This window comes from Bos grunniens, chromosome 5 (assembly GCF_055505025.1).
Source record: "Bos grunniens cultivar Pamir isolate PY7600 chromosome 5, Bosgru_T2T1.0, whole genome shotgun sequence".
Classification (NCBI taxonomy): Eukaryota; Metazoa; Chordata; class Mammalia; order Artiodactyla; family Bovidae; genus Bos; species Bos grunniens.
In genome coordinates this window covers 97,898,056-97,920,800 of record NC_141169.1, presented here as the reverse complement: position 1 = coordinate 97,920,800, position 22,745 = coordinate 97,898,056, and the positions used below count along the sequence as shown (strand labels likewise).

The 22,745-nt window shown below is 42.2% G+C and overlaps 1 protein-coding gene and 1 long non-coding RNA gene across 2 annotated transcripts in view; one reads left to right on the top strand and one right to left on the bottom strand.

Moving 5' to 3' along the window:
- The window catches only part of HEBP1 (heme binding protein 1), a 37,453-nt gene extending 37,049 nt beyond the window's left edge, over positions 1-404 (bottom strand). The window contains exon 1 of the mRNA XM_086401946.1: positions 221-404. Within this exon, the coding sequence (XP_086258072.1) occupies positions 221-298 (78 nt within the window). The 5' untranslated portion in view covers positions 299-404. The remainder of the gene's footprint in view (positions 1-220) is intronic.
- Positions 405-569: 165 nt separating this feature from the next.
- On the top strand, positions 570-1,492 carry LOC147372657 (uncharacterized). The gene is made up of 2 exons (XR_015164239.1): positions 570-855; positions 1,320-1,492. It is a non-coding gene; the product is annotated as an uncharacterized LOC147372657 (long non-coding RNA).
- The last annotated feature ends 21,253 nt before the right edge of the window (positions 1,493-22,745 follow it).

The window sequence follows — 22,745 nt, the reverse complement described above, 5'->3', positions numbered from 1 at the left end:
TTCTTCAGGATAAGCTCTTTTTCAGTCCTTCCTGCAACCGAAGACCTCGCAGTACACGAATATTCAGAATGTTTGTAATATATAGATGGACCAGTGCATTCAACAGGCGCAGCCCATCTCGTTAAGCTGGGATTCTCCCCTCAAACCCATCCTGTCTCTCTGTCTCCCCCTCCTCCCAGCTGAGCCCTCTTTCCGGTCCTCAACAGCCCTGTGGGCCTACCTTGCTCCCTTTGCTCAGGACCTGCCAAGGCCAAGTCTCTACGCTCCCGAACAGCGAGTTCTTGATCATGCCCAACATGGTGTCGCCGTGGTGCTCAAGACGCGCGGGGAAACACGGGGTAGGGGGAAAGGGCTGGCGCAGCCGGCGCGAGCAGGGATCCCGGGCGAGCGCGGGAGGGTGGGGCGCGGAGGATGGGCGTGGCCCTTATAGATGTGGCGCACTGGGCTCCGCCCCTCAGAACGCGCTCGGGGTGGAGGGAGGGCGGGGCGCGACTAGTGGAAGTGGCCAAGATGGGCGGGGCGTCTCGGCCTCCGCCCCTCGGAACGCGCTCGGAGAGGCGGGACGCGGCGAAAGGGGCGGAGCAGGGACTGCGCTCCACCTCCGCCCGGCTTCCCGCCGGTATCCCGCGGGGGAACCGGTTTCTGCCAGTCCAAGCCTCCAGTATTGACTGACTTTTTTGCCTGGATACTGATGCTTCCCAGGGCGGGACTTAGGTAGCGGTGGTGAACACCTTCCCCCCACACCCCCAATCTGTTCCCCCTCCGCGTCCTCTCTCTGGTACTTGGGCTGCAGACCCTCCGGATTCCTCGCATGCTTTGCGGGGCCTTCACCCACCAGGCTCTGTACCCAGGCAGGTACTGTACCAGGTTCGCAGTCTTTGTAGCCCTCGCCCCTAGGGGCCCCCGACTGCCGCATCTCCACTGGTAGAGGTCCTAGTTTGCCCCCTACCTGTCCCCCTGCCCTTCCACCTTCCATCCAGACGATTGAAAACGCATATTAACTAGATTTCTACTTATCACTTTCTTTATCCAACCCATTTTAGTCATAGATTCTACGTTAATTTCCCAAGTCACAGCTTTTCGGATTTCTTCTATTCAAAACATTCTAACCAATTTTATTACCATTTATCGAGTGTCTGCTGTCCCTACCAAATATTTTACAAACATTACCTCTCCTCATCACACCACTAAACGTCTTTTATAGTCATTTTACAAAGGAGGAACCCGAAGTTCAACATAATTATGCTTTTTGCATATTTGCCCACTGGTTACACTGTCATCTGGGATTGTCAACCTAATTGTTTGCCTCCTCTATGCAGGCTTTTCTGAACCAAAACTGAGGAACCTCTTGCTGTGCCTGTATCTTGTAATGGAAGACCTTGAACCCAAGTGGGGCATTGGGAATCAATAACGGTGATACTAATGATCTCCAGTTTTATGGTAACATATTAACTTTATTACCTGTGGATAAAAAGGCTTACTTTTTGACAAATATTTGTTGATTGCTATAAAATAAGTGGCCACTTAATTATTTTATACTTTCTTGACTTTTATAAGATGCCATTGATTATAAGAGGCATGTTATTTTACATCCCATTAACGTAGAACACAAATGCTAACAAGTTAACTGTGATGTTCAGTTGATTTTACAGTATCCAGAGATACTAAAATGTGAAGTAGCGTGCAGCTTACAATTCATAAGAAATTGTATGTTGCTGTCAAGAGCCCCTGAGAGGGGCTACTCATAGCCATGTCCTTTTGTTATAAATGAAGATCTTCAAGGGTAAAGATCTATTTTGCTTTAGCCTTTTCCTCACTCACCACAGCCAGGGGTTGCATAATGATTGTCAAATGATTAACAAAGCTGGTCTTGATATTAGAGCTGATCATCTATTTTAGTTACTAAACTAGGTACAGTGAAAAGGGGCCTAATTTTTCATGTGGTCATGTAGCAAAAACATTTAGGAATCAGAAGACATCTGTTCAGAAGATTGCAGGCCTCAGTTTTTTAAAAATATATTTGTTTATTTATTTTTGACTGTGCCGAGTCTTTGTTGCTGCATGGGCTTTTCTCTGGTTGCGTGCACAGGCTTCTCGTTGCTGTGGCTTGTCGTGTTTCAGAGCTTGCTGGCTTCAGTAGTTGTGGCTCCTGAGATCTGGAGCACAGACTCAATAGTTGTGTCGTATGGGCATGTGGGATCCTCCCGGATCAGGGATCAAACCCATGTCTCCTGCACTGGCAGGTGAAATTCTTACCACCGAGCCACCAGGGAAGCCCCAGGCCTCAGTTTTGACATCTGCAAAGTTGGGGTTTTAATGTCAACTCACAGTGCTGCTGGGTGGATTAAAAGAGCCTTGTCAGGTACTTAAAAGCGCTGTGTACATTGTTAAGGGCTAGAGTCTCTTCCTACCAACTCTGTCCCGACCCCCCATCCCCTCTCCCCACTCCCCGTCTCCCTCCCTGCCATCTCACCCTTCCTGCCAGCCAGCGAGTTGGTTTTGCTACCAAGAACTGAACCCAGCTACTTCAAGACTGCACCAAAGTTAGATTGTAGTCTTAATAAAACAGCCCTGGCTTGGCTTGCTTTTTGATTGACTTAAGTTGATCAGCCCCTTACCTAAATGCCTGAGGGAAAAAAAGAGTCTCTCTTTGATGGAAAATATACTATCCGTAATCTCTACAGTTGTTACTTAAGCTACTGCTGCAATGACTATGTAAGTTAAAATCATGCCAAGTGATCTTAATATTTAATGGGAAAAATAACTGTTGCATGACCGTTAAAATGTGTTGGCAAAACATTCAAAATGCTTATTATCAGAAATGTATAGGGGAGCTTTAAAACCCTAATATTTAGTACAGTGTAATTTGAAACTTTAGAAACATTGAGAATTAATGTGTGTTATTTCATTGTTATAAAACACCAACAAAAATATCACTTACACGTTAAAAATATTGGCATTTTACTTAAATACTGATGATGAATATACTAACAATATACTAATATTGATGATGAATACCACCACCAGTAGCATCAATGCAATGAAAGCAGCCTCTCAACTGTGGCAGGTTTACTATGTGACAGTTATAACTTAGTTTCCCCTCCCCCCCAAGAGAAAAAGTTGCTTTGAATGTGCTGGTAAATCAAGTTTTTGAGCCATAAAAGCTGAGACTGAGAATTAGGCTCAGGACTGTCGTGTCCAGGGGAGAGATGTAGGTTGGAGAAATAGATAGGAAAGACTTCAGCATTTTTGGCTAGTCCCTGGCACCTTGGAAGTGATGAAATTGCCCCGTGGTGTATGTAGAACAAGAAAAGAGAGCCTAGGACAGGACACTGAGGGATACCAGTCTTCAAGGGGACAGGCGATGGGGGACAACTGTATAAGGAGGATGAGGGAACATGGGGACACGAGGGGGGGCAATCCAGAGACCCAGTAAGCCAAGTCAGGAGAAGAGGATGTTCCTAGAGGAGTGATGGGCAGTGACGAACACTGCCAAGAATTCACAGAAAAAGGGTCTGGGAAGTGGCCACTGGATGTAGCAATAAGAATGCCTTTGACCTTGGCCAGAACAGTCATAGTGCAGGCTGCAGGGTGAAGACCCCAGGAGTGACTGGATGGTAAAAAAGTGGACACAACACAGTTAGGTTGTTAAAAGGAGAAGGAGAATACACAGCAGCTCGATGAAGAGATAGGGCCAAGATTTTTTTTTTTTTTTTTAACATGGGGAAATACTGAAGTGAGCTTTAATTTTGAAAGGAAGAAGCTGGGAAGAAGGAAGATGTTAAAGATTCAGGAGCAAGATAGTTGACTGATTGATGTTCCTGAGAAGTTAAAAACAAATGTGAGTCAGAACATGAGAGGTTAGATATATATTTCTTTCTTTTTAAAAATATTTATTTATTTGGCTGTGCTGGGTCTTAGTTGTGGCATGTGGGATCTAGTTCCCTGATTAACAATCAAACCTGAGCCCCCTGCATTGGGAGTGTGGAGTCTCAGCCACTGGACCATGAGGCAAGTGCCTAGATATATTGTTCATCATAAAAAGAGGGAAAGAGAGACTGATCCTGAGTAGTGTACAGACTTCAGTAGGTTGGAAGTGGAAAGTTTGGGGAGCTCGTGTTGGAAGGCATTCATTTTCTCTGTGAAATTGGTTATGGTGATGATGAAACAGGTAGCAGTTAGAACAGATATGGACTGACTGTTCTTTCCATATCAGCAAAGCATAGGCAAATTAAATAATAACTGACAATAAGGCATCAGAATATTGTTGTTTATAATATTAAGCCTAGAATTTATTGCCAAGGTGATAGGGATCCATCTCACTAAGATTTTTACATTTTACATGGTTAAATAATTAGTATTCCTGCCTGACATTGGCAGAATGTCTTCTGATGTAACCAAGGCTCTTGGAGAGTGAGAATGTGAGACTTAAGGAGGAGGGAGCTCCCACCGTGTACCTGGTGTTGATTATGGACGCGGTCTAGCCTTCTGGAGACACCCACTCCCTGCTCATCACAGTAGCGGTGGTTTCACCTCTGCCTCCTCTTAGAGCCCAGCATACAATCAGCACTACACACATCAGTTCTCCAGGGAATCACCTCCTTTCATTTTTCCTTCCAAATTACAAGATGCAAGTCATCTCCTTTAATTCTCAATTCTTCTTAAGGTATGATTTGCTTAGTCTCAAATTCATTTCACATACTTTCGTTTATTTATTTTAAAAATTGAAGTATAGTTGATTTACAATGTTGTGTTAGTTTCAGGTATACAGCAGAGGGTTATACATGTATATATGTATCTGTTTTCATCTTCACATTCTTTTCTGTTATAGGTTATTATAAGATATTGAATATAGATTCCTGTGTTACTGACAGTAGGTCCTTGTGTGTATGTGTTAATCCCAAACTCCTAATTTATCCCTCCCCACACCTCCCCCTTTGGTAAGTATAAATTTGTTTTCTAAGTCTGTGGGTCTGTTTCTGTTTTGTAAATAAGTTCTCACTTTTTAGATACAGATGCGTTACTTCACTTTCTCTGACTTAACTTCACTTAGTATAATCTCTAGGCTCATCCATGTTGCTGCAAATAGCAATTTTTCTCTTATGTTTTTCAAGTTTTCTTTTACAGCTGAGGAGCATTCCATTGTGTATATATATATTAATAGTGCATATTCTTTATCTATTCATCTACTGATGGACACTTAGGTTGCTTCCATGCCTTGGCTTTTGTAAATAATGTTGCGATAAACATTGGGGTGCATGTATCTTTTCAAGTTAGAGTTTCCATCTTTTTTGGATATATGCCCTGGAGTGGGATTGCTGGATCACATAGTAGCTCCGTGTTTAGTTTTTTAAGGAACCTTCAAACTGTCCTCCATAGTGGCTGCGCTAATTTACATTCCCACCAGCAGTGTAACAAGGTTCCCTTTTCTCCTCACCGTCACCAGCATTTATTAGTTATAGACTCTTTGATGATGGTAATTCTGACTGGTGTGAGGTAGTACCTCATTGTAGTTTTGATTTGCACTTCTCTAATAATTAACAATATTGAGCATCTTTTCGATGTGCCTATTGGCCATCTGTAACATATGTTTATTTAATACCTATTATGTTCTCAGGTAGGCTCTGGGGTTCTAAACTGTAGCAGTGAGCAAAACAGACAAAAATCCTTACTTTCTTGGAGTTTGCATTTCAATAGGAGAGACAGGCAATAAATAAATACCCTGTTCTTGTTGTTATTGTTGTTTAGTCAGTAAGTCATGTCTGACTCTTTGCAACCCCATGGACTGTAACCCGCCAGGCTCCTCTGTCCGTGGAATTTTCCAGGAAAGAATACTGGAGTGGTTTGCCATTTCCTCCTCCTGGGGATCTTCCCGACTCAGGGATTGAACCTGTGTCTCCTGCTGTGGCAGGCAGATTCTTTAGTGCTGAGCCACCAGAGAAGCCCAAATAACTACACTAATAAATATAAAGTAGATCAAGGTCTGTGTGAGTGTGTGTAGACACTGGTGTGCCAGTGTGTACTACTTCAAATGGAGAGGTGACCTTTGAACCCAGACCTGAAGAAATGAGGGCATTATCAAGGAGATAACTGGGGGAGAAGTTTTGACATCACTGAGAAGAGCACGTGCAAAGGTCCTGTGGTGGGAGGGTATCCAGAACGTTGAGGAAAATGAAGAGGCCAGTGCGACTGGAGAAGGGGAGAAGGTATTGGCAAGAATAGCTCAGACTGGACCCTGGAGCCAAGCTGCCTAGGTTCAAGGCCCAGCTTCACTGCTTATGAGCTGAATGACTTTGGACAAGTTATTTGTCTTTTCTGTGCTTCAAGGTTATCATCTATAAAATGAGGATAACAATAATATCTTCCTTGTAGGCTTCTTCCTAGAGTGAATAATTACAAAGCACTCAGAACGGTGCCTGGCACATTGTGAGTTGAGGAAGATCTGTGTAGATCTGTGTCTTATGTTGGTTCATTTCTCCAGCGAGTTCTGGCAAATACAGATGGGGTGCAGGGCAGATCAGGTAGGACATGGTGGGTGTGAAAGGAGAACAAGCATGGAGTTGGTATTGCTAAGAGAGCTCTCTAGTATACATGCTGCGGAATCAAGTTCTCTAAAATGGAGCCGGGGTAGGGCAGCAAAGGAGACACAGATGCAAAGAACAGACTTCTGGACTCAGTGGGAAGAAAGGGTGGGATGATTTGAGAGAATAGTATTGAAACATACATATTACCATATGTAAAATAGATAACCAGTGTGAGTTTCAAGTATGGTGCAGGGAACCCAAAGCCTGTGCTCTGAGGCAATCTGGAGGGATGGGGTGGGGAGGGCTGTGGGAGGGGGGTTCAGGATGACGGGGACATATGTATGCCTGTGGCCGGTTTATACTGATGTATAGCAAAAGCCATCACAATATTGTAATTATCCTTCAAATGAAATATATAAATTAAAAAAAATAAAATGGAGCAAGAGGCCATCGAGGGAGTATGATTTATGTATGTCAGCCTGGATGGGAATCTGGCCTTTTGATCACTTATTTTCAATGCAGGCATCCAGAATATCTGCAGAATTTTCCAGAAGCTCAAGATACTTACCAATCCTTTCCCTAAAGCAACTGAGACAGTCTGCCCACTTATTAGACCCGTACCCCTAGAACGGCCTGCGACAGCCTATCCCTCAGGACAAATACTTCTTTTTTTATGTCAGACTGGCTTTGTGGCTTTTGCCTCAATCGGCCCCTGCGGCTTTCTTTTTCCCAGAACTCTCTTTCAGTTTGACTCAAATCTGTGTTTCTTGAATTACAGTTCTTAAGGCCCCCCAAATAAATGTTCTTCTTATCTGCAGCTTTCTGTGGGTTTTGTTTTGGGGGTGAGGTTCACCTAGATCATTCATCATAAGGACTTTGGCTTTATTTTGAGCAAGTAGAGAAAACACTGGCGGGATGAAAAAGGTCTCCCTTGCTACTATGTTGTTGAACACAGGTGGTGGGGACAAGGGCTGATGCAGAGAGACCAGGCAGCTGGCCCTGGAGTTGATGCAGAGAGAGATACTGATGCTCAGACAAAGGTGGGAGCTGTGGGATGGTGAGAAATGGTTTTGCTCTGGATGAACTTGAAGGAACAACTAACAGGATTTTGCTGGTGCACTGGGCTGTGAGATGTTGAGGAAGTGTTTAGCCTGAGCAGCTGGGAGAATGAAGAACCTTAAAAATCCAGCAGGGGGACTTCCCTAGTGGTTCAGAGGTTAAGAACCCACCTGTCAATGCAGGGGACATGGGTTCAGTTTCTGGTCCGGGAAGATTCCGTATGCCACAGAGCAACTAAGCCCATCAGTCAGTCAGTTCAGTAGCTCAGTCATGTCCGACTCTTTGCGACCCCATGGACTGCAGCACGCCAGGCTTCTCTGACCATCACCAACTCCTGGAGCTTGTTCAAACTCATGTCCATCAAGTCGGTGATACCATCCAACCATCTCATTCTCTGTCGTCCCCTTCTCCTCTTGCCTTCAATCTTTCCCAGCATCAGGGTCTTTTCCAGTGAGTTAGTTCTTTGCATCAGGTGGCCAAAGTATTGGAGTTTCAGCTTCAGCATCAGTCCTTCCAATGAATATTCAGGACTGATTTCCTTTAGGACTGACTGATTTGATCTCCTTGCAGTCCAAGGGGCTCTCAAGAGTCTTCTCCAACACAATTCAGAAGCATCAATTCTTCGGCACCTGTGCACTGCAGCTAAGCCTGTGCACTGCAACCATTGAGCCCGTGCCCTAGAGTCTGTGCTCTGCAACAAGAGAAGCCACTGCAATGAGAAACTTGCACACTGCAACTAGAAAGCCCGTGTGCAGCAACAAAGACCCAGTGCAGCCAAAAACAAGTAAATAAGTTGGAAAAAAGCTAGCAGGTAGGACAGCAGTGGTGGGGGGAGGGGGGTGGATCTTTATGGTCATTCCTCAGGACTGGGTGTTGATGCTGTCTGTCCATCTGCCTCTGTGAATTTTCCTTTGCTTCATATACTCACCTCCAGGTTCCAATTGTTCAAATGAGGACAAAGAGTCAGGAGTTTTTAGCTATAGTAAAGTCTAAATTCAGACTTAAAAATGACACATTTTTTCCAGCCTCCACTCTCACATCAGCATCACATTTTGACAGTGTTCTGACCTCTGGTTCCCTAGAGTCATGGCTTCTCAAGCGATGTCCTTTCCCACCGCAATTTCTGCTTTACATTTGTTTGTCAGAGTTGCCCATGTGAGCAGTTTTCCCCAACAAAACCATCTGTACCAGAAGGGCATTCAAGCCTTTAAAGCAGCATACACACACACACACACATACACACACACACACACACAACTACAGTGTCTGTAGTGAGTCTTTTCTGTATCTACCATTCCTGATAATGGTATTTAATTTTTAATTACTTTTTTTGTTGGACTGTAATTGCTTTACAGTGTTGTATTAGTTTCTGCTGTACAACAAAGTGAATCAGCTATATATATATATATCCCTCCTGAAGCCTCCCTCCCACCTGCCCCATCCCACCCCTCTAGGTCATCACAGAGCACCGAGCTGAGCTCCCTGTGCTATACAGCTTCTTCCCACTGGCTAGCTATTTTACATGGTTATATATATATATATATATATGTATATATGTGTGTTATATATATATTGCTACTCTCCCAATTCATCCCACCCCCAGCTTCCCCCACTGTGCTCACATATTGGTTCTCTACATCTGCTTCTCTATTCCTGCCCTGCGAGTAGGTATTTTACAGTCAAATCTCAGCATTTAATCTCTTCTCTACATCAGTGGTCATAGCAAGAGCTCTTGGTCTTGTGTAGCTCAGCCCTGAGGTAATGACTGAGAAGGCCTATCCACAACACACCCACATTTTATGTGTTTGGCCCCTGATTTGGTGGTGCAGGTTTTGGGTTGGTCAAAAGGTCGTTTGGGTAAACCTGAATGAACTTTTTGGCCAAGTTAAAGCTTTTTTCCTGTCCTGAGCAGGCGTGGCCTAGGACTTTGGCTCTCTCGTGAACTCTGCCTGAGATCTCATCCTCACTCAGCAGTGAGATTTCAGAGTCTGGAGAGACCACAGCAGGGCCATGACCTGCTGCAGAAGGAGGTGACGTGTACATGGGAGGAAGTGAGGACCCAATAGTCAACAAAAATTGGTGAGCTTGACGTGCCAGGTGCTGGACTAGAATCACGATCTTGCATGTGTGTTCATGATGCTTCTCCATCATGGAATTTCATGCTTCTAAGGATTGGTGAGAATTTATGATCCCTGCTCATAGACCGAAAGAAACTTACAAGACATACCAACATTATATGGACTCTCTTTGGAGCTTGATTTAAACAAACTAAAGTTAAAATTTTTTTTTTCCAAATAACCCAGAAAATTGAACCCAGGAATTATTGTCTGTGTTGTTGGGTGTAAATGAATGTGTTTATAGTTAAAGGGTTCCTTTGATGAGGAGTAAGATACTTGGTGGTGGTGGTGGTTAGTCACTAAGTTGTGTCCAACTCTTTGTGACCCCATGGATTGTAGCCCGCCAGGCCCCTCTGTGGGATTTCCCGGGCAAGAATGCTGGAGTGGGTTGCCATTTCATTCTCCAAGGGATCTTCCCCACCCAGGGATCAAACCCACATCTCCTGCATCACAGGTGTATTCTTTATTTCCGCTGAGCCACCACGGAAACCTACTCACATGCTCTCAAGTATCTTTCCTCAAAGTGTAACAGTGCAGTGGAGAAACTGGACAATACCTCTCCTAGATCATAATTGACCACAATGAATATAACCAACATGGGACAGCATGCCTCTGGATCAATACCCTGAGAACAGAAAATCACCCCTGGGTCATTGATCCCAGCCATAGATTTATCACCTGAATCTAACCATAAAGACAACAGAAACCACATAGATACAAATTCTATGAAATTACTGACCTGTATTCTTTAAAAATGCCAGTATCTTAAAAGACAAGTGAAGCCTGAAGAATTGATCCAGGTTGAAGGAGACTAAGAGCTTCCCCAGTGGCTCAGTAGGTAAAGAATCTGCCTGCAAAGGCAGGAGATGCAAGAGACGCGGGTTTGATCCCTGGGTTGGGAAGATCCCCTGGAGAAGAAAATGGCACCCCACCCCAGTATTCTTGCCTGGAGAATCCCATGGACAAAGGAGGGGTACAGCCCAAAGGGTTGCAAAGAGTTGAACATGACCAAGTGACTATGCATGAAGTGTCTGCGATTGTGGACTGGACCTTGGTCTAGAAAAAAAAAAGCTATAAAGAAAGTACTGGAATAATCATTTGCATTGGAATGAGGACTGCAGATTAGATAGATGTACCAGCATTGGAGATCCCCATATTGATGACTGTATTGTGGTTGTGTAAGAGAACATTCTTGTTCTTAGGAAATATACACAGAGAATTTAAGGGGTAAAGAGGGCACGATCCGTGTAAACTGTGATGGAATGGTGCAGAGGTGAGTTATAGTATGTACACACACACACATAGCCTCTTTCTCTTCTAATATTTTAGTGTCCTCGTCCTAGTTAAGTATCCTCCACCTGTACTCATCTTCTCTGCACTCCTCAAGAAGGGAATCTTGTTCGAGATCAGATCCCTCTTCCTTTGCTTGGAATATTCGTCTGCTCAGGAGTTCACTTGGTTGGCTCCTCCTCCTCTCACCTCTTGGCTCACCTTTTCAGAAAGACTTTGCTTGATGGAACCTGAACTGTTCCATCTCCCACAAAGCCCTTATTACTATCTAAACATATAGGATTCATTTCTATACTTCTTTTTTCTTTTGTCTGCCCCCTTTTACTAGAATGTACACAGCATGAGAAGAGGCACCTTGATCAGGACTCTGTTCCCCAGTAACTAGAATAGCGCCAGAAACCTAGGTTCTCCATATGCGCTTGTTGAATGAGTGAAGGTGGGCTGGGGTGAGAAAAGCTGGCAACATGAACATGATTATTGGAGAGACTGTGAGTATGTGTCCATGCGTGTGCTGATGTCTAGCATTCTCTCCTATACCAAGTACTTTTATTATTATTATTTAAATTGGTTTTTACTTTTTGGCTGTGCCACAAGGCATATGGGTTCTTAGTTCCTCAACCAGGAGTTGAACTCGGTACCCCCTGCATTGAAAGCTCAGAATCTTAACCACTGGATTGCCAGGGAAGTCCCCTAAGTACTTTTTTTTAGAAGAAATAAGGAAAAAATTGTGCATAGTTCGTATTTGAATCTTAAGGTTGATCACAATCAGCAGTTTTAGAGAAAAAGAGGAATCCAAAGAGAGGAACTCTATTGCCATGTCCATAACTTAATTGTAGTATCAGCTGTTTCTTTCTGATGGCAGGGTCTATATTAAAATTGCAGTTAGAATGGAGAAAGGATCTGGTTCTTACTTACATCTGCCTGGATGGATTGTCCTTTTTTTGAGAAGTTTCCCTTCCATCTTCTCCTGTTGAGAACAAGGGTATAATCTCCCCATTCTGAGGGATCAGTGCCTGGATCTCATCTTTGGCTCTCTTCCTTTTCATTTCTTTGTGATTCCTCTTGTATAATAATTTTGTGTGTGGGCCTGTGATGTGTGTGGGCCTGTGATGGGGCTTTAGTTACAGTGTGCTCCTTGCATCTCCTGTATCACTTGGGAAGCCTGTTATCAATGCAGATTCTTTAGCCCCAAATCAGAATCTCTGGGACGGGGCAACAGGGAAACTAACTCTTAAAATTTCATATATTTTTGGAGAAAACTACATATTTCAGACACTAAAAATGTTCTGAAGGATGTGTTGTAAAGAGTTTCCATCTGGCCCTTGTTTTCCAACCACTCACTTCCCTTTCTCAGAAGTATGTATTAGTATGTTTATTTCATATATATTTTTTCTGAAGATTTTTTTTTGTACGTAGACAGTTAAATACATGCATATATTTTTCTCCCCTCTCCTTATTACACAAATGATAACCTACTACACTCATGGTTCCTGTTCGTTGTTTTCTTTTCACTTGCCTGTATATCTTAGAAATTATGCCAAGTTTTGGGGGGAGCATTTTTCAGTTATCATTCCTGTTGTTAATTTCTGGTTTAATTCCATTATGATCTGAGAAATGCTTTTGTATGACTTTTAGTCTTTTAAATTTGCTAAGATGTGTCTTATGGCCCAGAATGTGTTCTTTTGAGGTGAGTGTTCCGTGTGGGCTTGAGAAGAATGTGTATTCCTGCTGTGGTTGGATGAAATAATCTATAAATGTTAACTGGACCAAGTGATTGATAATGCTGCTCACATCAGTTATATCCTTATTAATTTTCTGCCCGCTTGATCTGTCAGTTACTAATAGGAATATGTTGGTGTCTCCAATTACAACAGTCAAAAGCAATTTGTCTATTTCTCTATTCAGCTTGGACTTGAACGGCTTGAAGATTGGTATAATCTTCTTGGAAAATTGACCCCTTTATCATTATGCAGTGCCCCCTCTTCATCTCTGAAGAGTTTCCTTGATTATGATTCATGACAAAATGTTTGGTCTAAATTTTCATCAAATCTATAGCAATATTTTTTTTCTGGCATTTTTTAATTCCTTCTTTTTTTTTCCAGCTCCTCTCCTCCATTCCCCACCCCCCTTGTTATTTCTCTGAACAGCTCTATGCTAGTTCCAATTTGATTACTCAGTTTTGAATGGATTTCCCACCCCCATGGAGTTGCATATATGAAAGGTGAGTGTATTTCTATCATAGATGCCATAGAAAGAAGTTTCAGGATGGAGTGCTTAAAGGCCTTCTGATACTTCTGCACAATAAAACTTGAGAACCGTTGTTTATGATTTCCATGGAGCTCAAGAGAATTGGTGGGGTATGTGAACCCAGCTAAGCTAGAGCTACATTTCTTAGAATTTCCTTCCTTGTGTGGTTCCAGGTTGGGGTTGATGATAGAAGACTTTTGTGTCAGATCTTGAAAGGTGGAATTGAAGAAACAGTCTTGTTTTCTCTAATTTAATTTTTATTGACGTATAGTTGGTTTACAACATTGTGCTGTTCTCTGTGTCTGTGAGTCTTTTTCTGTTTTGTAGGTAAGTTCTTTTGTGCCATATTTTAGATTCCACAAAGAGGTGATAACATAGGGTATTTATCCTTTTCTTTCCGACTTACTCGACTTATATGATAACCTCTAGGTCCATCCATGTTGCAGAGAGAGAGAGAGAGACAGAGAGACAGACAGACAGACAGAGAGAGTTGCACACTATACGGTTATAGTGTATACATTGTAACAGTTATAGTGTATAACTCCACTATATACATTTGGACATTCTTTTCTTTTTTCACTATGGCTTATCACAGGATATTGAGTATAGTTCCCTGAGCTACACAGTGGGGCCCTGTTGTTTATCCACCCTACGTATGTATTAGTTTATGTCTGCTAATCCCAAACTTCTAGTTCTCCCCTCCTGCTTCCTTCTTCCCCTTGGCTGCCGCAGGGCTGTTCTCTATGTCTATGAGTCTTTTTCTGTTTTGTAGATAAGTTCATTTCTGCCATATTTTAGATTCCACATACAAGTGATATCGTATGGTATTTGTCATTTTCTTTCTGACGTACTTGACTTAGTATGATAACCTCTAGATCCATCCATGTTGCAGAAACAGCCATTTTTAAAATGCTCTCAAGGTCAGTGGAGGGCATCAGTTGCTATTGCAGTTCAGACACATCATTACTGATCTGCTGGTTTATCTTGTTGGCCTCGAGCAGAAACCTGTAGCTCCTTCAGCTCCTGGTGGACCTTTTCCTTTGACTTCTCTGTGCTTTTGGGCAAAGGAGAAAATACAGCTCCATGAGGAGAGATGACAGAGTCTGGAGAGTGAGAGCTGCCCTGGGACAAAACAGAGAATGAGCAGCTGTCCATACCGCGTTAAAAAAAGAGAAAGGCTTTGGTCTTCTTTATTGCTAGGGAATGAAAAGAATGTGCTTGCCAGATCAGTAGTGTATACCACGTGACAGAAACTGTGTTGTTCTGTTTCAACAATGGTATCACCTCTGGTGTAGCACCTGTGATTGGGACAACTGTTACTTCAGTTTGTATCAGTTTGTAGTAGTAGCAGTTGTAGAGTTCCCCCGTGGCTCAAATGGTAAAGAATCTGCCTGCAATGTCGGAGACACGGGTTCTATCCCTGGGTGGGAAGATCCCCTGGAGAAGGAAATGACAACCCACTCCAGTATTCTTGCCTGGAGAATCCCATGGACAGAGAAGCCTGGTGGGCTAAGTTCATGGGGTTGCAAAGAGCGACTAACACTGAGTAGTGAACCAGCAGCTGTCAAGAAAGGTAAATTAAACTGGGATATGATGGGGACTGTCATCTTTGTCTCCTTTAATTCTTTGAAGGTGGTACTGATTTCTGTAATTCTTCCCAGTATATGGTATTTCTTCTGATCCACACTATCATGGGTAGAAGAGAAGGCAGGAAATTTCAGAGGCTTTCACTTCACCATTTCTACCTGAAAGGTGGTTGTTGAATCACGCGAATACACCGGGATTCTTGGCCCCCGGAGGAGAAGAATTCAATCCGGGGCCAGAGACGAGGCTTGATCGCTCAGAGCTTTTGTGTAATAAAGTTTTATTAAAGTATAAAGGAGATAGAGAAAGCTTCTGACATAGGCATCAGAAGGGGGTAGAAAGAGTACCCGCTTGCTAGTGTTAACAATGAAGTTATATACTCTCTAATGAATCCAAAGAATGTCTGGAGGTTGTAAAGACCTCATCAGACCTACTCCCATAATTTACATTTTAAGGTAACACTGTCCTCAGGCAAGATACATCCTTGTAAAGACCAGGTCTACTCCCATAATTTACATTTTAAGATAACACTGTCCTCAGGCAAGATACATCCTTGTAAAGACCAGGTCTACTCCCATAATTAACATTTTAAGATAACAGAAGGTTGAATCCAAAGACTGTCCTTAGGCAGGATACATTATTGTTATATAATCCTAAGGAATGTGGAGAAAGAAAAAAAGTTTGTCCTTTCTTCCTCCTTGAGAATTCCAGACCCCTCTCTCCTTGGGGACCCCTAGACTCCCTATCAACTTGCCTAGGAAATGACTCTCTCATACCCTAATGACTGTTACAGAACAGGCCAAAGGAATAAATCCGAGGGGTTTTCCTGTTTTTAAGTATTAATACATCCATCCTAAGGATGCACCCAGGGACTTGCCAACCACTGGCAGGTCTGTGCACCCATTGTATATCCACCATGAGATGAACTTGGGCTAGGACACCATTTCTCTCCTGGCTTTCTTTTTATTTCTTTTCTTTTTTAAAAAATATCTCATTTATTTATTTGGTCACACCAGGTCTTAGTTGTGGCATATAGGATCTAGTTTCCCGACCAGGAGTGAAACCCAGGCCCCCTGCACTGGAAGCATGGAGTCTTAGCCACTGGACCACCACGGAAGTCCCCCTATTTCTTTTCTTTTTTAAGAAGAAAGAAAAGAGAATTTTGTTCAAGCTACGTTGAAGATTATAACCTGGGAAACAGATTCTCAGAAGCTCTGAGAACTGCTCCATTGATCAGGAGTTAGAGATGCAGTTTTATACATTTTTGAGACAAATTATGTATCATATTGGCAGGTTAGCATTGTATCCATAGTTCAACCAACAAGGTTTTTTATTTTTCTTTTCAATTATGCATGTGCAGATAAGACTTTGGTCAGTGTAACCCACTGTACCCTTGTATGAGATGAAAAAGAAATATATTAATCATAGAATTACAACATTGCAATGCTGGCATCTGAAGAAAGGGGTTAACTTTTTCTCACAGATTTTTGTCCTCCTGTGTTGAGGAGATCTAGTTAATGTATAATGGAGGTGCACTTTGCACATTGGGAAAGGCCTGCCACAAAGCGGGCATGTCATTTGTCTTCCTTCCTTTTTCTTTCTGTTTTAGTTTGATTGTCTTGCCACAGAATATTTATGATTTTCTTCATCAGGTTTCATCAAGTACCAATTGCTAAAGGTCTAAGCCTGAATGTGTACTTCATCTCTTAGCCACAAATGCTATGTGTTTCCAGTTATAGCTTGGGAAATAGTCTAGGCTGTATCATCAATTTGTGTTTCATAGGTAGTGTTTATAAACTGCTAATGATCTCTATTAAAATTTCAGTATTAGAATATTTCAAATTTCTTGTACCGTCTCCATCTTCATAACTTCTTCAGCACCTGGAAATTTTAAAAATTGTTTTAGTAAGATCCCCTGATTTTTCAGGGTGAATTGTTTTTCCAAATTTAACATGTTTGGATATGTGTTCAATACATGGGCTGGGTTGGGAAATATATTTTTATGACATTGTGTTCAGTCACTCAGTCGTGTCTGACTCTTTGTGGCCCCATGGACTAGAGCCTACCAGGCTCCTCTGTCCATGGGATTCTCCAGGCAAGAATACTGCAGCGGGTTGCCATGCCCTCCTCCAGGGGATTTTCCTGACCCGGAGATCAAACCCGACTCTTTTGTCTCCTGTACTGACAGGCGAGTTCTCTACTCCTGGACCATTAGGGAAGTCCCTGTCTAACATCCTTGAGTTCCATTGCCATACACGCCCCAGTTTCTGTTGCTGCATATTGGCCAGGTATTCAGATTCACAGACTGCATAAGCCATATGCTTCCAGAGGAGGAATTCCCCGCTTGGGTTCTGCTCATACTTGCCCCTAGTCATTGGTTTGAAGGCAAGATGGAGTTAGAGGAGAACAAGCAGCATTTTGTGAACTACCTGCCTCAGGTGTGGTCTGCTGGGGGATCTCCATTTGAATGGAGTCTGTACTGCTTTAGCAAAGGGGAGGGAGCATCTTGGGCCAACCTGGAAGATTAAGAAGTATTGGGATTCCAGGTGGTTAGGCTCTTGCACCCAGATATCCCCATCTTAGGTCTCTGATTCTCACTATCATGTCCTTGATTTTGACGTGAGACCTCTTTAGGCTATTCAATGTTCTTTGAGCTCTGCTAGCCCAGCAGTTTGGTATCCTTGGTGGCTCAGTGGTAAAGAATCTGCCTGCTAATGTAGGAGACGAGGGTTCGATCTCTGGATCAGGAAGATCCCTTGGAGAAGGAAATGGCAACCCACTCCAGTACTCTTGCCTTGGGTGATGGTCATTGTTCTGGAAAATTATCCTCCAGAGAACAGAAGAAGGGAGAATGAAGCAGGTAAGGAGGAAAAGATGACCTGAGAGCACCTCAGTGAGTGGATCCCCTCTGGAGAACTAGAGGGGTCTTCTCAACCCCATGGACTGTAGCCTACCAGGCTCCTCTGTCCATGGGATTTTCCAGGCAGTAGTATTGGAGTGGAGTGCCATTTCCTTCTCCAGCGGATCTTCCCAACCCAGGGATCGAACCCAGGTCTCCCGTGCTGTAGACAGATGCTTTACTGTCTGAGCCACCAGGGAAGTCCCTTGGCTATTGGGAGCCCCTAAAAATTGTTTCAGTTTTGACCATTGGGAACTCCTTCAAACTGGCTCATGTGGACTATTTGACATGATGCCAGTGAACTTTAAGAGCTTCCTTGTTTTCTAGTATGACTCGGTATTGCAAGCTCATTCCTGCTCCAGATAGGAATTCATGCATTTTCCCAAGCAGGCCTGGTTCCTTTCCGTGGGAAATGGTATTTAGATAATACAGTCTGGCCACTAGGGGTCCCCATTGGGCTGGTCATTGCTTTTAGGTCGTTTGCCTGGGCAGCGCTAGAAACATATATATATATATGAAAATATCTTCTAAGTTAATACTCATATTTCCAATTCAAACATATATATGTTATTTAAACATATATACCTTCTAAGTTAATACGGATATTTCCAATTCAAATAAAGCATCACATTTTCAAAACCTAACTTTGATTTTAATTTGTGTTTCTTTACTCTTACTCATTAGCATCATTACTTAATTTGCTTTCGCTTATTCTATGTCTGTATATAATAGTTTCAAGCACCATTAATGAATTACTTATTTGCTTTATCCTATTATATGTATATGGAGAAGGAAATGGCAACACACTCCAGTGTTCTTGCCTGGAGAATCCCGTGGAGAAGGGAGCCTGGTGGGCTGGTGTCTATGGTGTTGCACAGAGTCGGACACGACTGAAGCAACTTGGCAGCATTATATGTATATATGTGTGTTTAATAGTTTTATACTTTTATTATTAGCAATATGACCCCTGAATACAATTTAAGATAACTTTGCAATTCTGTTTTTCTTTTGGACTGTACCCTATAGGAAAGGTAGAAATTGCTGTATTTTGAAGTTATTGAATTAAATCACCTCTATGTAGTTAAGCCATCATCTTGATATATTTGATTTTTTGTTCTCAGCTTTCAAGGATTAATATTTTCTCATGTTGATTTAAATTTGGTTTTATGAGTACTAAACCATTTATATTGTTTCGAAGTTAAGAGCTATAAAACAAAGTATTTTCAGAGAAGTTTAGCTTCTAACCCTGTTTCCTCAAACCTCCTGCTTTCCTCCTAAAAGTAACCATTTCCCATGCCTGTGTGCTCAGTCCCTTCAGTGGTGTGTGACTCTTTGGCAATGGCACCCTACTCCAGTACTCTTGCCTGGAAAATCCCATGGATAGAGGAGCCTGGTAGACTGTAGTCCATGGGGTCTCTAAGAGTCGGACACGACTGAGCGACTTCACTTTGACTTTTCACTTCCATGCATTGGAGAAGGAAATGGCAACCCACTCCCGTGTTCTTGCCTGGAGAGTCCTGGGGACGGGGGAGCCTGGTGGGCTGCCGTCTATGGGGTCGCACAGAGTCGGACACGACTGAAGCGACTTAGCAGCAGCAGCAGCATGGACTGTAGCCTGCAGGCTCCTCTGTCCATGGAATTCTCCAGGCCAGAATACTGGAGTAGGTTGCCATGCCTTCCTTCAGGGGATCTTCCAGACCCAGGGATCGAACCAGCATCTCTTACATCCTGCATTGGCTGGCAGGTTCTTTACCACTAGTGCCTCCTGGGAAGATCCCAACCATTTCCCATTGCATTTTAATTTATTCTTCCATTTTTGAAAACATACATTGTCTCATTTTTCCTCCTTTTTTTTGGTAAAGGTAGAAAACTATACCTTTTATCTTGCACCTTGCTTTTTTCACTTAGCTGTGTGTCATGGAATTTATTCCACAGTGGTACATAGGAAACATTTTTTTTTTCATAGCAGGATTATTCTCCATTGTATGAATTTATCCAGATGCAAATGGAAGACAGCACCAAGAGATTTGGAACCAGTAACGAGGAGGATAGAATTATCACTTAGTGTAATGGGAAAGACAGCAAAAGGAACAGGTTTTGGGGGGAGTATCAAGAGTTTGTTTGAGGAGGCATTTTGTTTGAGATGCCTATTAGACATCCAAGGAGAGTTATTAGTAGACAGTTTTGGCCAGATGAGTCTGAAGTTCAAGGTGGACAAAGAGGCAATGGTTGCCTCAGAGCAGAGTAAGGAAGAGGCTGGAGGAAATGTAAACTTGTTTTCGCTGACCTATTTCTGCCAGCCAGTCTTCTGCTCTGGGCTCTAGCCAGCCCATCTGCCTCCACCTCTTTGAGCTACACTGTTCCCACCTCCCCAGAGGTCTCTTACTGTCCATGTCATTAGTTCCTGGAATTTATGTTCTCTTGAAGCTCTTCCCTGTTTGATTTTGGGGAAGGGAGCCAACAATCTATGCCAGGAACCAGAAATTCTATTTGAGTTTTAAAATTAAACAAGGGAGAGGAATATTTATTTTTTCAAGAGGAAAAAATACGGGAGGAACTGCAGTTTATTGCCTCTTTTCAAGTATCCTATGAAGACATCCCAAAGAGACTGAACCTGATTAGAGTCAGGTTCAGGAAAACAAAGGTTCAACAAAGCTGGGAACTACAAACTGAGAAAATAAAAAATTGACTCTTTTTGAAGAAATGTTATAATACAAGGCCTCTGAAGTTCTACTATGAGTAAACAAGTGTCATATGTCCTTAAGAGGTATTTCCCTAGGCTGTAGCATGCATGGGAAAGATTTCAGTTCATCAGTATTTGATAGACAAGTTACAATCAACCTTAAATATGATCACTGTGAAAATAATAGAAGGGGTAGATTATAAAATGAAACTAGGTGACATAATTTGAGGTCAATAAAATATAAAAAGATATTTTAAAATTTCAATGGAAATTAACATCTACATTTTATATAAGTTCTATTGATTGACTCTAGGTTCTTAGTATTTTTTCTTTTCTATTTCTGTCCTGGTAGCAACTTAAAATTTTTTTTTTACAAGTGTTACCTGCTTATTATCCAGTAATACAAGTGAATATGGAGTCAAAAGTGAGAGTTCTCTGATAAAACTCTCCTTTCATGAACTCAAGACAATATATCTCCCAGAGATAAACATTCTTGGCAATTGTTTATTTCTCTTTCCTGTCTTAGTCTGCTTAGGCTGCTCTAACAAAAATATCACAGATGGGGTAGCTTATAAACAACAGAAATTCGTTTCTCACAGATCCAGAGGTTGGAAAGTTCAAGATATAGCAGATGAACCTGCTTCCTGGTTCATAGATGGTCATCTACTTGCCATGTCCACAGGCAGCAGAGAGACGAAGGAGCTCTGTAATACTCTTTTAAAAAAGATGTTATTTATTTTCGGCTGTCTCAGGTCTTAGTTTCGGCACATTGGCTCTCTAGTTGTGGTTTGTGAGCTCAGTCACCCCATAGCATGTGGGATCTTAGTTCCCTGACCAGGAATCAAACCTGTGTCCTCTGTACTGAAAGGTGGATTCTTAACCCCCTGGCCCACCAGGGAAGTCCCTGAAAGGCTCTTTTATAAGGGCACTAATCCTAAGACCTTTCAAGGTCTCACCTCTAAATACCATCACATTGGGGATTGTTTCAACATACGAATTTTTTGGGGGGGGGACACAAATATTTAGTCCCTTGCACCTTTTTATACACATTAAACCATTTTTACATGCACACACATAAAATAGATCATTATACATTTATTTCTGAAATTTATCATGGGTATGTTCTCATGTTAGTACATTTAGATTTATGTCATTATTTTGAATAGCTGAAATTCATCTTGTGCACATATTAGTAAATTGTATTTTTATTTAATTGAAATGGCATACAAAAAGATCAAACTGAAATGAACCATGCCTTCTTTTATTCTTTTTAAGATTTATTTTATACCTTCATTTAAAATTAAACATTGTAAACATTGTAGTACCTGGTCATGGATCCCAGTTGTATCTCTTCTTTTCTAAGTTGCCATTTTGTAACTTCTGTCCCTTCCCTAAAAGAGATCACAAATCCACTGATCTGTACTGTAAGGCTAAGGTGTGGAAAGCAATGCTTTTTGTAATGGAAGCGAATAGACTCTTGCATCCCTTATTTTTAAGACTGGGCAGTGGAGGGAAATATTTTCAACAATTTTTCAGATAAGAAAACAGAGATGTAGGATTAAAATTAAGGTTAAAAAGAATTTGTTAGGGATTCTATGGGATAGGCAGAAAAACTTCATGCAAAAACCCTTTCTCTAAGGTGCTTTCTCTTATTTAAGGTTGGCCTAGTAAAGAAGAAAGGAGTTTCATTCTTAGACATGAGAACAAAACCTCAAGTCTTTGAGGTTAGCCCAGAAACAGAAACAAGGAGAGATTTCCGTGATGTCATAGGTCAAACTAGCTCCAGGTACATTCTCTTCTCTAGGTAATCCAATCTTGCTCTTCAATGGCCATTTTCAGCTTTTAGAATACATGTCTAAGGTCTTTAGAGATTTAAAGCCCAAGCAGTGAGAAAAAACATTTCTAAAGGGAAAGAGAAATTAATGCTATCAAAAACCTTCTCTCTAAGGAATATGAGGCTTGACTGCTGAAGGAGAAATTAATGTCAAAGGAAACTTCTTGCATTGGGGAACAGAACTTCATGTACTTATGAGAAAGAGGAAGGAGGGGGGAGAGAAAATATTTTTGATAGAAAGGAGGAAATAACTTCAAGCAAAATTTCTTAAGAGCCCTGATTCAGTATTTCAGGCCTCAGAAGGGTTACCATATGGAATGAGGATTAGGCCTTGTTTGCTGTGGCTTTGGGAGGGCAAATTAGATTGTGGGGTGGTGGTCATGGGTAACCATCATGACATAATCCAGTAGCGGATTTCAGCTGCATAACCACCAGCTCTTAGGAGCTGATAATGTCCAAGCAGGGATGAAGTGACTGAGGATTACAGAAGCAATTCCTACTCGGTGGG